General features: G+C 48.7%; 1 protein-coding gene across 1 annotated transcript in view; it reads right to left on the minus strand.

Annotated features, from left to right (window-relative positions):
- Slit3 (slit guidance ligand 3) overlaps positions 1-13,019 on the minus strand; it is a 597,834-nt gene that overhangs the window by 119,639 nt on the left and 465,176 nt on the right. The window contains exon 10 of the mRNA XM_087910713.1: positions 2,864-2,935. Coding sequence (XP_087766839.1) covers positions 2,864-2,935 — 72 coding nt within the window. The remainder of the gene's footprint in view (positions 1-2,863; positions 2,936-13,019) is intronic.

The following is a 13,019-nucleotide window of genomic DNA, read 5'->3' on the forward strand; positions in this document are numbered from 1 at the left end:
CACTGTGGATTAGCTAAATCAATCTGTTTTGCGCATCCCAACCCTAGGAAGTTACCCTATTAGTACTTGTAAGGACACTTACAACCTACCCTTGGAAATTTTCAAGTAGACAATACGCTGCTATTAACCATAGTCAGCATGGTATAGGAGATCCCTAGGTCATACTACATGTTTGAGAATCTTGTCAGGCTGCGACCTCCTCAGTACCCTGCAGCCATAAACTGAATGGAGAGACTGGCTTTTCCAGGCTGGAACAGCAAATTCAGTCCGTAGAAGGGATAAGCGGAGAATAAAAGACTAAGATACTAGGAAATCTTACAACCCGTGGAAGGTTTTTGTTCTACCCCATGCATTCAAATGAAAAGAACTTGTTTTGTTTTTGAGACATGGTCTGGCTATGTTGTTCAGGTTGGCCTCCAACTCACCACCCTCATGCCTCAACCTCCTGAGTTGGGATGGCACCTGTACCACCACATCTGGCTTCAGAGAACCCTCCTAGCACCATTCTGGCAGAAGGGCACAGGCTTGCCTTCAGTGTTAGGGCTGATCACACATCAACTTTATAAAACCAGAAAAATGATCTCCAGCACCCCATCTCTTTACTCATATGGGTTTTTACCTACCAGTATTTATTTTAATATTGGGGTGATCATTAGAAATAGGTAGGCGTGGCATCAATGATTCATGATTAATTCTATTTTTTAAAGAGTAACCAGGATGTGTTCAGTCACAGCTGAGGGGAGATTTCTTCCTGTTAAATATTATGTATAAACTATTCATGGTCAAGGAAATCATGGCTAGGGTCTCAAATCCAGTCGCATCTGAGACTTATCTGAGCCTACACCATTAAACAACAGTCTATATTTCTGAAATTCTATCAGTCAAAAAAGTTTAAGCGGACTCTTTTTCCTCCTTTCACCCCTTTATGGGGCATCATAATAAATACCAGTGGCATCAGAGGTGATCAAAAATTAAATTCACTCGCCAGGTCATGACTGATAAGGTCTTATGAATTTTGAATGTGCCAATCGTGGCAACTCCAATGGGCTGGAGAAAGGACAGTAAAACCAAGCTCTAAATTACCTGGACTCCACAAAAAAATTAGAACAGTAACTTAAATCATGCAGGAGCTATGGGTTGGGGGCAGTCACTGGACTTGTCATTTTTCACCCAAATTACTATCTGGGTGCATAATCAAGCTAGGCTTTAAAAATGAATTTGGGGGACGCATGGAGAAGTGAGCTGGAGAAGCAGGGATACCGGGAGATTAATGACTCAAGGTTTTAAATATTAAGGCCTATATTGATACAGCTCTTCCAGAAAGGATGCTGCCAAAGCGAGGGAGAAGCCTGGGCTTGGAGCTGGCTCATTATGTTGGCTTCCACTTTTGGAATTGCACTAGAAGATCTTGTTTGCTTTTGTTAGCTCTGGCTTTCCAGGGAGATGGGAAGTTGGCTTCCTGAGATTGGAGGGTAAGCCTACTAATGCCACTGTTTCGTGGGCATATTTATTTTTAACATGAAAGGAATCAGTAGGCCTTGTTGACACAGCCCCCCTGCCTCCGCCACCTTCATGAGAAATCAGTGGACAGGCCTCGCATGCAAGGGGACCCAGGATGGAGTCCGTGCATAGTTTTCTTTCTGCAGCGAATGAAAACAGCATGCTCAACACCAGGCTTGGCTAACAGATTCTCAACGTGGAAGAGGGAAGTGGGGGTACCCCTTTCGAATCTTTTAAGGAAAAACTTATTTATTTGTATTTTATGCCTGCATATGTGTCTGCGTGAGGGTGTTCAATTCCCTGGAACGGGAGTTACAGACAGTTGTGAGCTGCCATGTGAGTGACGGGAATCGAACCCGGGTCCTCTGGAAGAGCGGCCCGTGTTCTTAACCGCTGAGCCATATCTCCAGCCCTTTCCTGTAGAATCTTAATCTCTGTGATGGGTCATTTCTGAATCCCATTTTTGTCTCTTCAAATGCTTCCGGGCTGTGTAACTCACAGTTAAAGTTTAAGGTCACCAAGTGACTGATACTGTCCCCCCCCATGGCGGGGATGATACAGGAATGCAGTCTCAGGCTGCTGCCGTGTGATGATGTGGTATCAGTAACTATGGTTCTAGGGATGCTGGATTTGACCATGGTCAATTCATATGACTACAATCTTAAACCACAGGCCCAAATGTTGGGCAGAACCTCCAGGGTTAACACATGTCACTCAGAAGAGAACGCCTTTACTGTGGTCTCAAGTGCTCATGTGACCTAGCCTCTACCTGTACCTCTCAACGATCCCCACCCCCACCCCTCCCTTGCTTACTCCTCTTCCCTGGATATGAACTAGCATGCACGACTCCCATGCCTTCCATTTGCCCTGACTGTTGCCTAGGAGAGCCTACTGAACCTTGATACTTATTGCCTCATTTTTCTGTGCTCTCCCAACTGAAGTGGAGCCTCCATGAGCGTAGTTTTCTTGTTATTGATGGCTCCAGCCAGACTCTGTAGCAGACACTCATGTAAGTATTAAGTATATGAGTGTATGCATGTTCGTAGGAATGTGAATGATGGCAGTATAGGCAGATATGAAGCCACTGGCATATTGCTGTTGGTATCACTAAAGCCAGGGGAATTTAACGTGGCCAACATGGGTCTGGGGGTGGGGCGGCTCACCTGCTTCTCTCACAAGGATCATTTCACTCCTCTCCTGTCAGAGAGGCTCTTAGCTCTACATACGGAAGCTCGCGAACCTTACCATGTATACGTGACCCCTCCTCGCAATCTCAGAACAGCCTAGATGGGATGCCTACCACACCCTGGAAAGCCCTCCCATCCACCCTCCCACAGAAACATGCCGACAAAGGGAGACTCACATCCGCTTCAGTTTCTTGTACTGGGTGAAGGCTCCTGCAGGAATGGACTTGATGGAGTTCTGTTCTAGGCGTCTGGAGAACAGAGCAGAAAACAGACAATTAAGCAACCACTTACCACCAAGGGACCGCTGAGGGGTGACTACATCCTATGGCCTTGAGGACAGGATGGTGTCTCTCAGTACAATGCACAAGGGGACAAGCCATGGGTCCCGGTTGTGGGAGACAGGACAGACGCTGCAATGGTCACAGCATTCAGCTGTTGGTCCATAGAGCTCCATCCAAGGGCCCAAGAGATGTCGGGAAAAAGTTGAAAGAGGGGTCCAGGAGCTTCGAAGCTTGCTTGTTAGCAGTTGCCTTTGGAGGCAGCCGTGTTCTTCAGAGAATGTTGCAGGAACCAAGCAAAGTGTTGAAAAAGCCGACGTCACAGAGAGAAGGAAGAAAGAGAGAGGCCATGGAACCATGTCGCTATTTAGTTGACATCTCAACCAGAGCTAATGGGCAGAACTGTCAGCAGCTGACTTCATTTCGGCAGTTTTAATACTGTGGTGGAAAGAGTCTGAAAATCTTCAGGCTTTCAGCACGACACTTCTCAGACTGGCTCCCTGAGAGCCTGCAAGCCTCAGGACCCAGGCTGGACCCGGGAGTTGCTGCTGGACTATGTACCATATACGTCATATGAATTCTCTCAAATGCTTTTACGTGTAGGACTCTGGGAGGAACAGGAGATGTTGCAGGCCTGCAGCCCAGAACTTACTGGGAAGAGAAGGGGCCGTGGGGGAGTAAGTGAGCCTTTCCAGTCTTATTATTTCATCTCTCAAATGCCTACCCACCACTAAGAACCGGTGTAGTGGGAAACAGGCATGAGCGGCAGGTGGGACACTCTATTACAGATGATAAATGACACCCGAGCCCAGGCTGAGGACTCAGGACCTCATCCCCATCCATCTCCCTTCTCCCTAAGGTGCCGATCTTTTCATCAGCTCCTCATTTGGCACGGCTGCTCCCCAAACCCTCAGCTGGGAAGACACAAACACACATACACACACACACACACACACACACACACACACACACACAGAGAGAGAGAGAGAGAGAGAGAGAGAGAGAGACAGAGAGAGAGCGAGAGAGAGAGAAGAGAGAGAATGTGAATATGTTTGGAAGGGGATGTATGGGGTGCCAAAGGGAGAGAGGGGAGGGGCCAGCTCCCTCAGAGGCTACGTCTAGTGGCTGCACACTTCTGGCAAGGAGGACCCATTCATCTTGAAGAGTAATCCCCACTGCAGAGTAGGGGAGACAGTCGTATTAATTTGTGCCTCCACGATCTCATCTTCATTGGGGGAACGGAGTATTTGTTACTGGAACCGCTAATGGAGCAGTTTGCCAGCAATTTTCCCATTTCAAACAACATCTCAGCTGCTAATGTGGAATGGTTTGTCAGGCCTACCCATAACACAGACAAATCACTCTCTAGGCAAAAGGAAGGGGGAACGAGTGGGAGCCCAGACAGGAAGGGCGGGTGAGAGGAGAGCGAGCACCAGGACAGATCATTCTTGGCTGCTGGATGAACACAGTTTCCAAACGAGACTGCCACGCTCTGTTAGCAATGTCTTTGTGCCCTGCTGGAGGGGGTGGGGAGGGCACTTTCCTGGGACTGCAGTCAGCGGCAGGTTGGACAGGGGCCTGGTTGGCTGACTGGCTGCTGGTGAGTCACCAAAGCTTGCCAGGGGGACTCAGAGACCATGGGCTACTGGATGCAGCCACCCACGGAGGCTGTCTTGACAGACTTTCCAAGGACATCCTCATTTTCCAACTGAGTAGAGAGTTCAGCAGGGATTTCTCAGCCAAGGCAACAGCTCCGTGGATCTCTGGGGCAACGCGAGCTCTCCAGGCATCCTGTGAGTCACCTGCCACTCAGGAAAGGGATTCCATGGTTTGCTGCCTTCGGAGAGAACCACTGTCTACAAGGGTGGTGACCCTTTCATTTTGTTGCAGGGGAATTCATGGCTCTTTGCTATAGCTAGAGGCCTATGTGTGTGAAGCAACGTTGGGTACAGGTTCGGCTATCTATCTGTGCAATTTATAATCGGCCAGCCTCCACTTTGGCAAGTACTAAGGGAGGGGTGCTCCAATGAGCAGGATGTGGCACTGAACCTCAAGGACCTTGAAGAATCTGGTGACAGAGTCGAAACCAAGAAGGCCCGTCACAGAACTGAATTTCACTGCTACCATATAATCAAGGCGAACCAGCACTTCTGGAGTTGTGTTGTTGACGGCTATTCTTTCTGTGAACCCTTACACTTACGAGACAAGCTGTCCTGGCCCATTTGTAGACAAGGCAAAGGAACCCTCGAGGGATCCAAAGCTTGTCAGAAAGAACAAAGCTAGTTAGTGGTGGAATTGCTGAATCCTGTTCCTATCCATTGGTCCCACTGCTTGCCCCTATTTATGAAAATGGGTAAACAGAGGCTTCCCCCAAAGTCACGGGAAAGCCTGAGGCATTAGGACCCCACTGATAACGTGGATGTAGATTCTCAGTGGAAAGTTCTCTGTCGGAACTGAGGGAAGACAGACCAGAGATGTGAATACACACCAGCTCTGGATCTATGGGCTCCACATTTACAGAGTCAATCAACTGTATTTTTTTTAAAAGAAAATCACAAAAAGACATGTTATCCAACATGGGTAGCCTTTCTGACCATTATTTCCTAAACAACACAGTCTACTTACACAGTATTGGCACTGTTAGGTACCATAAGTAGTTGAGAGAGGACTTACAGTATACAGGAAAGTGGTCATAGTTTATATCCATCTTATATAATGGATTTGAACACCTGAGGACTAGGAGTTCCGTGGGGCTCCTGGAAGTACCCCACCCATGCATATAAAATACTCATATGGAGTTCAAGGGAGTGAGGTTTGGATAAAGGACTAAGAACTCCAAGCTTAGTCGATCAACTGCAGTAGAAACCTTGGCTTGCATCCTGCAATCCTCAGATTTTCTGACTCGGAGAATGGGCGTTCTCTGTATTTCTAGGCCTCTCACTGAGCCCTTAATGGAGTGTCAAAGGCGTGACATGCTCAGGAGGCAGTGAGACCCGTTTGGTGGTGGTGGTGGGGTAGTTGTGAATTGCCTGTGTCCCTTAAATAAAAAAGGCTAGGGAAGGATAAGAACATTAAGAGCTCACAGTGTATAGGGGTCAGTCGTTGCACACCGAGCCTTACATGGCACGTCAAACTTCTTATTTACACATCGGTGAGGTGTGTCTCTAAGTTCTTACCACCTCCCTTCTCTCCCTCCTTCCTCCTTTTCCAACACAATCTCCTTATATAGCCCAGGCAAGAGTAGGACATAGCTCTTCTTGCTATAGTCTTTCACATGCTAGGATTATAGGCATGCACCACCGCGCCGCAATTCCCTAATCCTACTTTAAACACGAGAGGACGGAGGCGCACAGAGGCAAAGACATTAGTCCAAAATTAGGAGGAGCTAGAGCAGGGGTTTCAATTCAAGTTTATCTGATTCCAAAGCCCTGACTCTCAACTACTGAGTTTTATTGAACCGTAATTCTCCCAGTCCTTGCCAGCTCATCTGCAGGGAGAATGGCCCGTCTGCCAGGGGAATGGGAGGGTGTACATGGGGGTGCACGTGGGCAAAGAGTCCAACAGAGCTAGGACCTTAAGGAGGCTGAGCATGTCACCTGTCCTGCAGCTTGCCACAAGGAAACAATGATCTCATTACCCAGTGAAAACGTTCCATTGTAAAGAACAAAAAGCCCGAGCATTAGCAAAAGCTGTCACATTTCAGGCGTCGTCTGAAGCCAACAGCTGTTTTAGGGCCCTCGTAACTGGCGCATGTGTCTTGCTTTGTCTGGCAAACATTCTTCAGGCGGCAAACAGAATTAATAGAGCTAGCATAAAAACAAACATACAAATCAAACATCCAAACATCTCCCTGCACCAGCAAAAAACAACGGGAACATCTGATGGGGGAATCTCAGCCATTTGCGTGCCGTATTGATTTGCCCTAGCTCCTCAGGTGCTCCCTTAATGATATGTCATTTGCAAACACGTGACTGAACACGATATACTTCTGGCAATGCGTAAGTCACCGGGATGGCAGAAAGCATGCAGGGTTATGTCCAGAATGGGGGGGGGTGTGCCTATAAGTTGCCCTATAAAGGAGATTCTGAGGCCATGCTGAAATGCCGGCAGGACCAGCAGCAGTGATGGTATGATGAACATCTAACATTTATCAAGAGATGTGAATGTCAGACAGGGTGCCCTTCATACACTGGCTCACCTATTCCTTTCTACGGTGCCATGAAGCATGCAGTACTGTTCTACTGTGTTATAGGAGTGGTCCAAGAAGCCATTATGCCTGATATCAGTAGCTAAAGAACGGAATACAGATTACTGCTGTGACCCAAGTACCTGGCTCCTTAACTCTAGGCTCTACTATCTCAGTGTTGGGAAACAAAGAAACTTCATTCTTTTAGTCCTTGCCAGTTAAGGAACTTCTTACATGTCACTGTTCTTAGCTCCTCCTGGCTCAATAACTCCTCTCTCTCTCTCTCTCTCTCTCTCTCACTCTCTCTCTCTCTCTTTCTCTCTCTCATACACATACACATGTTATGTGTGCACATGCATTTGGAGGTTGATGTTGGGTCTCTTCCTCCATTGAGCTCCCCCTTTATTTTTGGATACAGTCCCTCACTGAACCTAAAGCCCATTCATTCAACTAGGCTGACTGGTCAATGAGCTCCAGGGATCTGCCTATTTTGGTTGATCCCTGAGGCCGGGGTTATAGGCACACACGGCCATGCCCCATGCCCTACTTTTTATGTGGCCTGTGAGGATCTGAACTCGGATCCTCATGCTTGAGGAGCAGGCCACTTATGGACCGAGTCATGTCCTGGGCACTTGGACTTGGGAACTCTTGGGAAGATATCCAGATCCGGGGGAAGGGAGGAAATCCCAAATTAATTGCTTTTCAAGTCATCCTGAGACATCTGCTTGGAGACCATACAAGAACTCAATTCTTGTATGTCCAGAAGCTCAATTCTTGACACCCAACTAAGCCTAGACTAGGGCCGAAGATGACCCCTCTCACGGTGCACCCTGAGCCCAGCCTTGGTAATCCCTTTCTTTACTTTTGTTCTGAGCAGTGAAGCGCAGTCTCCTCTGCTTAATTCAGATGCTGGGTCTACAGCAAAGAGGAGGAAATGGAGGCAAATCTGGCATATGCCATCTCTAATAGACTGGCTGCAAAACACCTGGCATTGCCTATGGACCAGAAACGTAGGTGCAGGCACAGTGCCAGACTTGCTCTTCCTATGAGGTGTGTGTGCAGACGTGTGTGGATGCCCATGGAGGGCTTTCTTTAATCTTAAGAAAAAAAAATGGGCAGTGTAGGAGTTTGAGACTAAATCATGCTATCGAGGCACATAGGTGAACAGGGTTTTGCTTTTCACGTTTCAGATTTAGTAATTTCCAAATGCTGTGCTAACCTTCCAGGTTATACCACTCAATCCCCATAAGAAGCCTTTAGGGAGTGACGGTAACTTTTATTTACCAAAGGGGCTCCCGAATCAGACACGAGATATGAAGAAATGTGCCTGAAGTCAGAGACAAAAGCAGGATACAAGTGAAAGACTGTTGACCCCAAGGCTCTGAGCCATCTGTGTCTGGATCACTTGCTCCATATTGCCAGCATCTGCTCCCATCCCCATATCCTATCCCCACCCCCATCCAGGCCAGTGCTTCAGAAATCTGGTGCTCGTAAATAGTTAGGTGTCCTAGATGTCTGATTTCTAGAGTGTTCTGACTATTCGTATGGTTGACTGGTCACTTTGTTTTTAATTGCACAACTTTTGTAAGCCTCAAGTCTAGCTAAGCCAGGGTCTCCTCATGCCAGCTGACTGTGAGGTTGATGTTGGGGCTGTGTGTTCCTTCCAGATGTCCACTTACAGCTTCACGCTGAAGCCCACCTACAGTCTTTTCCTATCAAACCCGATTTCCTTCTATAGCAAAGGACAGGAGACCCTAGAGGACACCACATGGGGATTCAGAGCAAGTGTGGAGGAAATGGAGCTGAGAATCAGAAGGTACCCTTCATACAGATGGTCCCTCTAGAGCATTTGAAGGCCCAGGAGAGAGTCTGGGGACTGAGGACAGGAATGTGTGTGGACCTCTGGTTCTTCCTTGAATCTTCCCTGCTGGATGCTGGAGCCAGTTCAGAGAAACACCAGGGAGCTACGTGAACAGTGCCCTTGACGGAAGCCGAGTTTCGAGGAAAATCTACAGCGAACCCTCTCACTGTGGGTTTTCTGGAAGAAAGCTATTTTTAGAGAAATTGGCTCTGGCATGCGAGGAGACCAGCACACACTTCTCTGAAGGAAAAAAAATCTAAGAGAGCCTGCCAGGTTGCTTTGCATGAGAGATAGGCATTCCTTCCAAATGTCGGGACTGTGGACTGTTCCCAAGGTTAAGACGATTTAAAAGAATCTGAAATGGCTACGGACTGAGGAAAGGAAGCGGAGAGTCTGGTACCCTGCCAAGCATTTCTAAGTGGAGAGATGGAAATATGGGTTCTAGGTGGCCATGGGCAAGAGGTTTAATTCTTGATATTATTAAAGAGAAGGCTACGTTCCGACGTCGCTGGGCTGAAAAATCAAACACACCTTTTCTGCCAAGCTGCATCCTGCTGATGCAACTTGGCTCCTCTTCCCTCCCTCTCACCGCTCACCGGCTGGTGTGTTAGCGCCACTACAAGGACATACTTTAGCTGCCTGGGAGACTCTGGGCTAGCACACAGGTCCCCAAGCCCGGGCACTGCTGGAGCTTCCTATGGCACACTCTCTCTTACAGATCACCGTTCAAACTACTACCCCGAACCACAGGGACTTAATTCATCCGCTTTAATCTCTCAGCTGCGTTTCATGACAGAGGAGAAAGAGGCAAGCACAGCGAGAGAAGTCCTATGTGATCCATCTGGTAGACGGTGGGTGCCCAATAAGCAGGGGCAACCTTATTACCATGTCTGCATATATTTGCATGAAGATGAGCTATTCTCAAGTTCAAGCCGTATGGGGCTAGCTTCTGCCTACCATCAATCCTCGCGCCCATAACTCTTTGAAGAACCGACTAGTCTTCACAGAGGCCCCTGTTCAGTGGGTGCCTCCTGGGATACGCTATTCTGACTCTTGTCACCATGAAGAATGAAGGTGGTGGCACTACTGCAGTAGCTGTGGCTGTGACATAATGGTGGTCGCCAACAGCATCTCTGCTGTGCTGCACACAATGCCAAGCTTCTTGCACGACATGCCATTTATGAAGCCCCGAGGAAGTGCCACCAGCCCCTGCAGTTCTCAGGTGAGAGAAGAAAGACTCAGAAAAGTTATGTGCCAGTGGCTACAAGGCAAGGTCAGAGGTGGCATGGGGGTCTGCTGGAGCATACTACCTTAACCTCTATGTGGTTGTGGTGGGGTCTGCTGGAGCATACCACCTTAACCCCCATGTGGTTGCTGTGGGGTCTGCTGGAGCATACCACCTTAACCTCCCCTTGGTTGCTGTGGGGTCTGCTGGAGCATACCACCTTAACCTCCCTTTGGTTGCTGTGGGGTCTGCTGAAGCATACCACCTTAACCTCCACATAGTTGCTGTGGGGTCTGATGGAGCATACCACCTTAACCTCCACGTGGTTGCTGTGGGGTCTGATGGACCATACCACCTTAACCTCCACGTGGTTGCTGTGGGGTCTGATGGAGCATACCACCTTAACCTCCACGTGGTTGCTGTGGGGTCTGATGGACCATACCATCACAATCACCACGTGGTTGTTGTTCATCTTTGGAAAAACCTAGGCTGTCCATTCCTGGACTTTCTGATTTACTAGGTCACTAAAGATTTTTTTTTTATAAATTATCAAGAAAAGGCAATCTTTATGTATGAGTATTATATAATGCATACACATACTCTGTCTGCAGTGCCCAACATTTTGTAAAATAAATGGCATTTTTGATAGCAGCAAAATGAAGGTAGCCTGGAATTATCCCATATTAAGATCCTAGTTTGTCAGCGTTTGTTTTAATAGTCAGTGTCCAAACCAGTCCAATTACCCGGGTGTGATCTGGCCAGTATAGGGGACACTTTTAATGTAGGCAGCTGCAGTTTTGAGCTTTTGGAGACCTGAGTTGTCCTGTAAAGTCCACACTTGGGGACATATGGGAATCTGGAAAGAACAGGATACAGACAGAGATGGGGCAGCGTCCCTGGATACAGCTTGACAGTTTACCTTGGCTTCTTCCTTTAGGCTGAGTTAGTGTCGTGGCCAAGAGGAAGTTCTCCGGGTGCCAAAGAACAAGATACAAAACCTGGCAGGTGGAAGGAGAGAAGACCCGAAGAAGATGGGGGCTGTGCCATGGGAATCTGCAAGGATGTGGGGGTGGGCAGGTGTTCTCACCAGAACACCCATCTCGAGAGGGCCAAAGTCCCACCTGACGTGGGCAGAGGCCTCTGAGGAAGAAGGGCGCAGAGTTAACAAGGCAAAGGAAGATAGAGCCGTGGGAGAGATGTGGGACATCATGGGGAGGGAGAGAAATAGGGAAATGAACCAAGAAGAGAGCTAGCGATGAAGGAGACGTGGCACAGGAAGAGAAAAGCGGGAAGAGATGGACAAGAGGAAGAAGCTAGAAACGGCGAGGTGGGCCAGGGCTCTGTACACTCCAGGAGAGGGCTCTCTCCAGGTTGAGGACACAGCACTGTGGACAGTGACGTCGGCGGACCCTGACTGCTGGAAGGCAGTGGGCACGTGTGATGACCTCACAGAGTGTGGACAGCAAAAGCCTCCCCACTCCTTAGCTCCCACCCTGGTAAGCAGCACAGACAAACCTGTGCCCTCTGGGGCTGGGGCAGAGACTCAGAGGAGCGCTGGTGAAGCAGATGAAAGAGCAAACCAGGACTCCACTGGTGTGGGCCACGTGCCTCTCATCTCGACCAGGCTGCAACCAAAGTCCATAAACCGCCCCGTGATCTGGCCCCCATTTCCCCTCTGGCCTTAGCTCCTCTACCTCCCCCTTGTTTCCTCTGCTTCGGTCGGTCACCATGGCCTCCTGCTGTGCCAGACACACCTGCACTTCAGGGCCTTTGCACACAACCTTCCCGCTACCCCTGCAATCTTACGCCAGAAGTCACTTTTGCCACCCCCTCCGTTTGCTTCAGCTCTTTTCCTGGCTTCACTTTTCTCGACACACCAGCCACTTTTGGACATGTTTGAATTCCTTTCCTGTTTGGTCTCTCTAGAACACACGGGCCACAATGGCAGACATCTTGTCTGCATTGTTTGCCGCCCTCTCTTGGAGCACAGACCAACTGCCGTGCAAACACACAGACAGACGAAGCCGTGAATGGACCCCGGATTGGAAGGAGTTGGGAACAGAAGTATCTGAACAGAGGAGGTGGAGGCAGAGACAGAGCAGGAGGCAATTGTGCAGCCGAGAGGCAAGGGACTCTAGGACTTTCACTTGGAGGGATTTCATCCCATGTTGTTTGGAAGCCTCCATCAAGTGCCAATGGTAAAGGCAGAACACGAAAGTAGCTCTGGCCCTCTAACAGTCGGCTTGAGGCCAACGCTGAACCAATACTCTACCCATCCTAGAACTGAGCCAATGGCTGAGTTCTAACTCTCGAGGGAACATAAACAAGGCTGAGTCATACGGACACATCTTACCACGGAGTCTCACATTTGTACACATGCATAGACACACATAGACATGCACCATCTCGTCTCTTTACCTGAAGAGCTAATCTAAAGGACAAAGGTCTCACAGGAACGATAAACAGCTATGAATGCAGCTCAGCATTTTCCTTCCTAGTCCCCTGCCCCATCCGGAGGCCTTCACTAAGCGCTCACACACAGTACTTCACCTTGTTTTTCACCGAGATCCCTGACACTTAATACTACACTTAGCAGGGCTTGAAAATCAGCGGTAAGAAAACACAGAGAACTAGTTCACCAAATGCTACCCAGCCAGACAGTATGCAGGAGATCCAGGGGGTATAGACTCCATCCGACCCCAGGCAGGGACTGACAGCTTGCTGAGGAGGACCAGATAGAACACATTTTAGGCTGTGTGCACTGTATGATATTTGGTCATAA

The sequence above is a fragment of the Myodes glareolus genome, chromosome 9, assembly GCF_982192425.1.
Source record: "Myodes glareolus chromosome 9, mMyoGla1.1, whole genome shotgun sequence".
Classification (NCBI taxonomy): Eukaryota; Metazoa; Chordata; class Mammalia; order Rodentia; family Cricetidae; genus Myodes; species Myodes glareolus.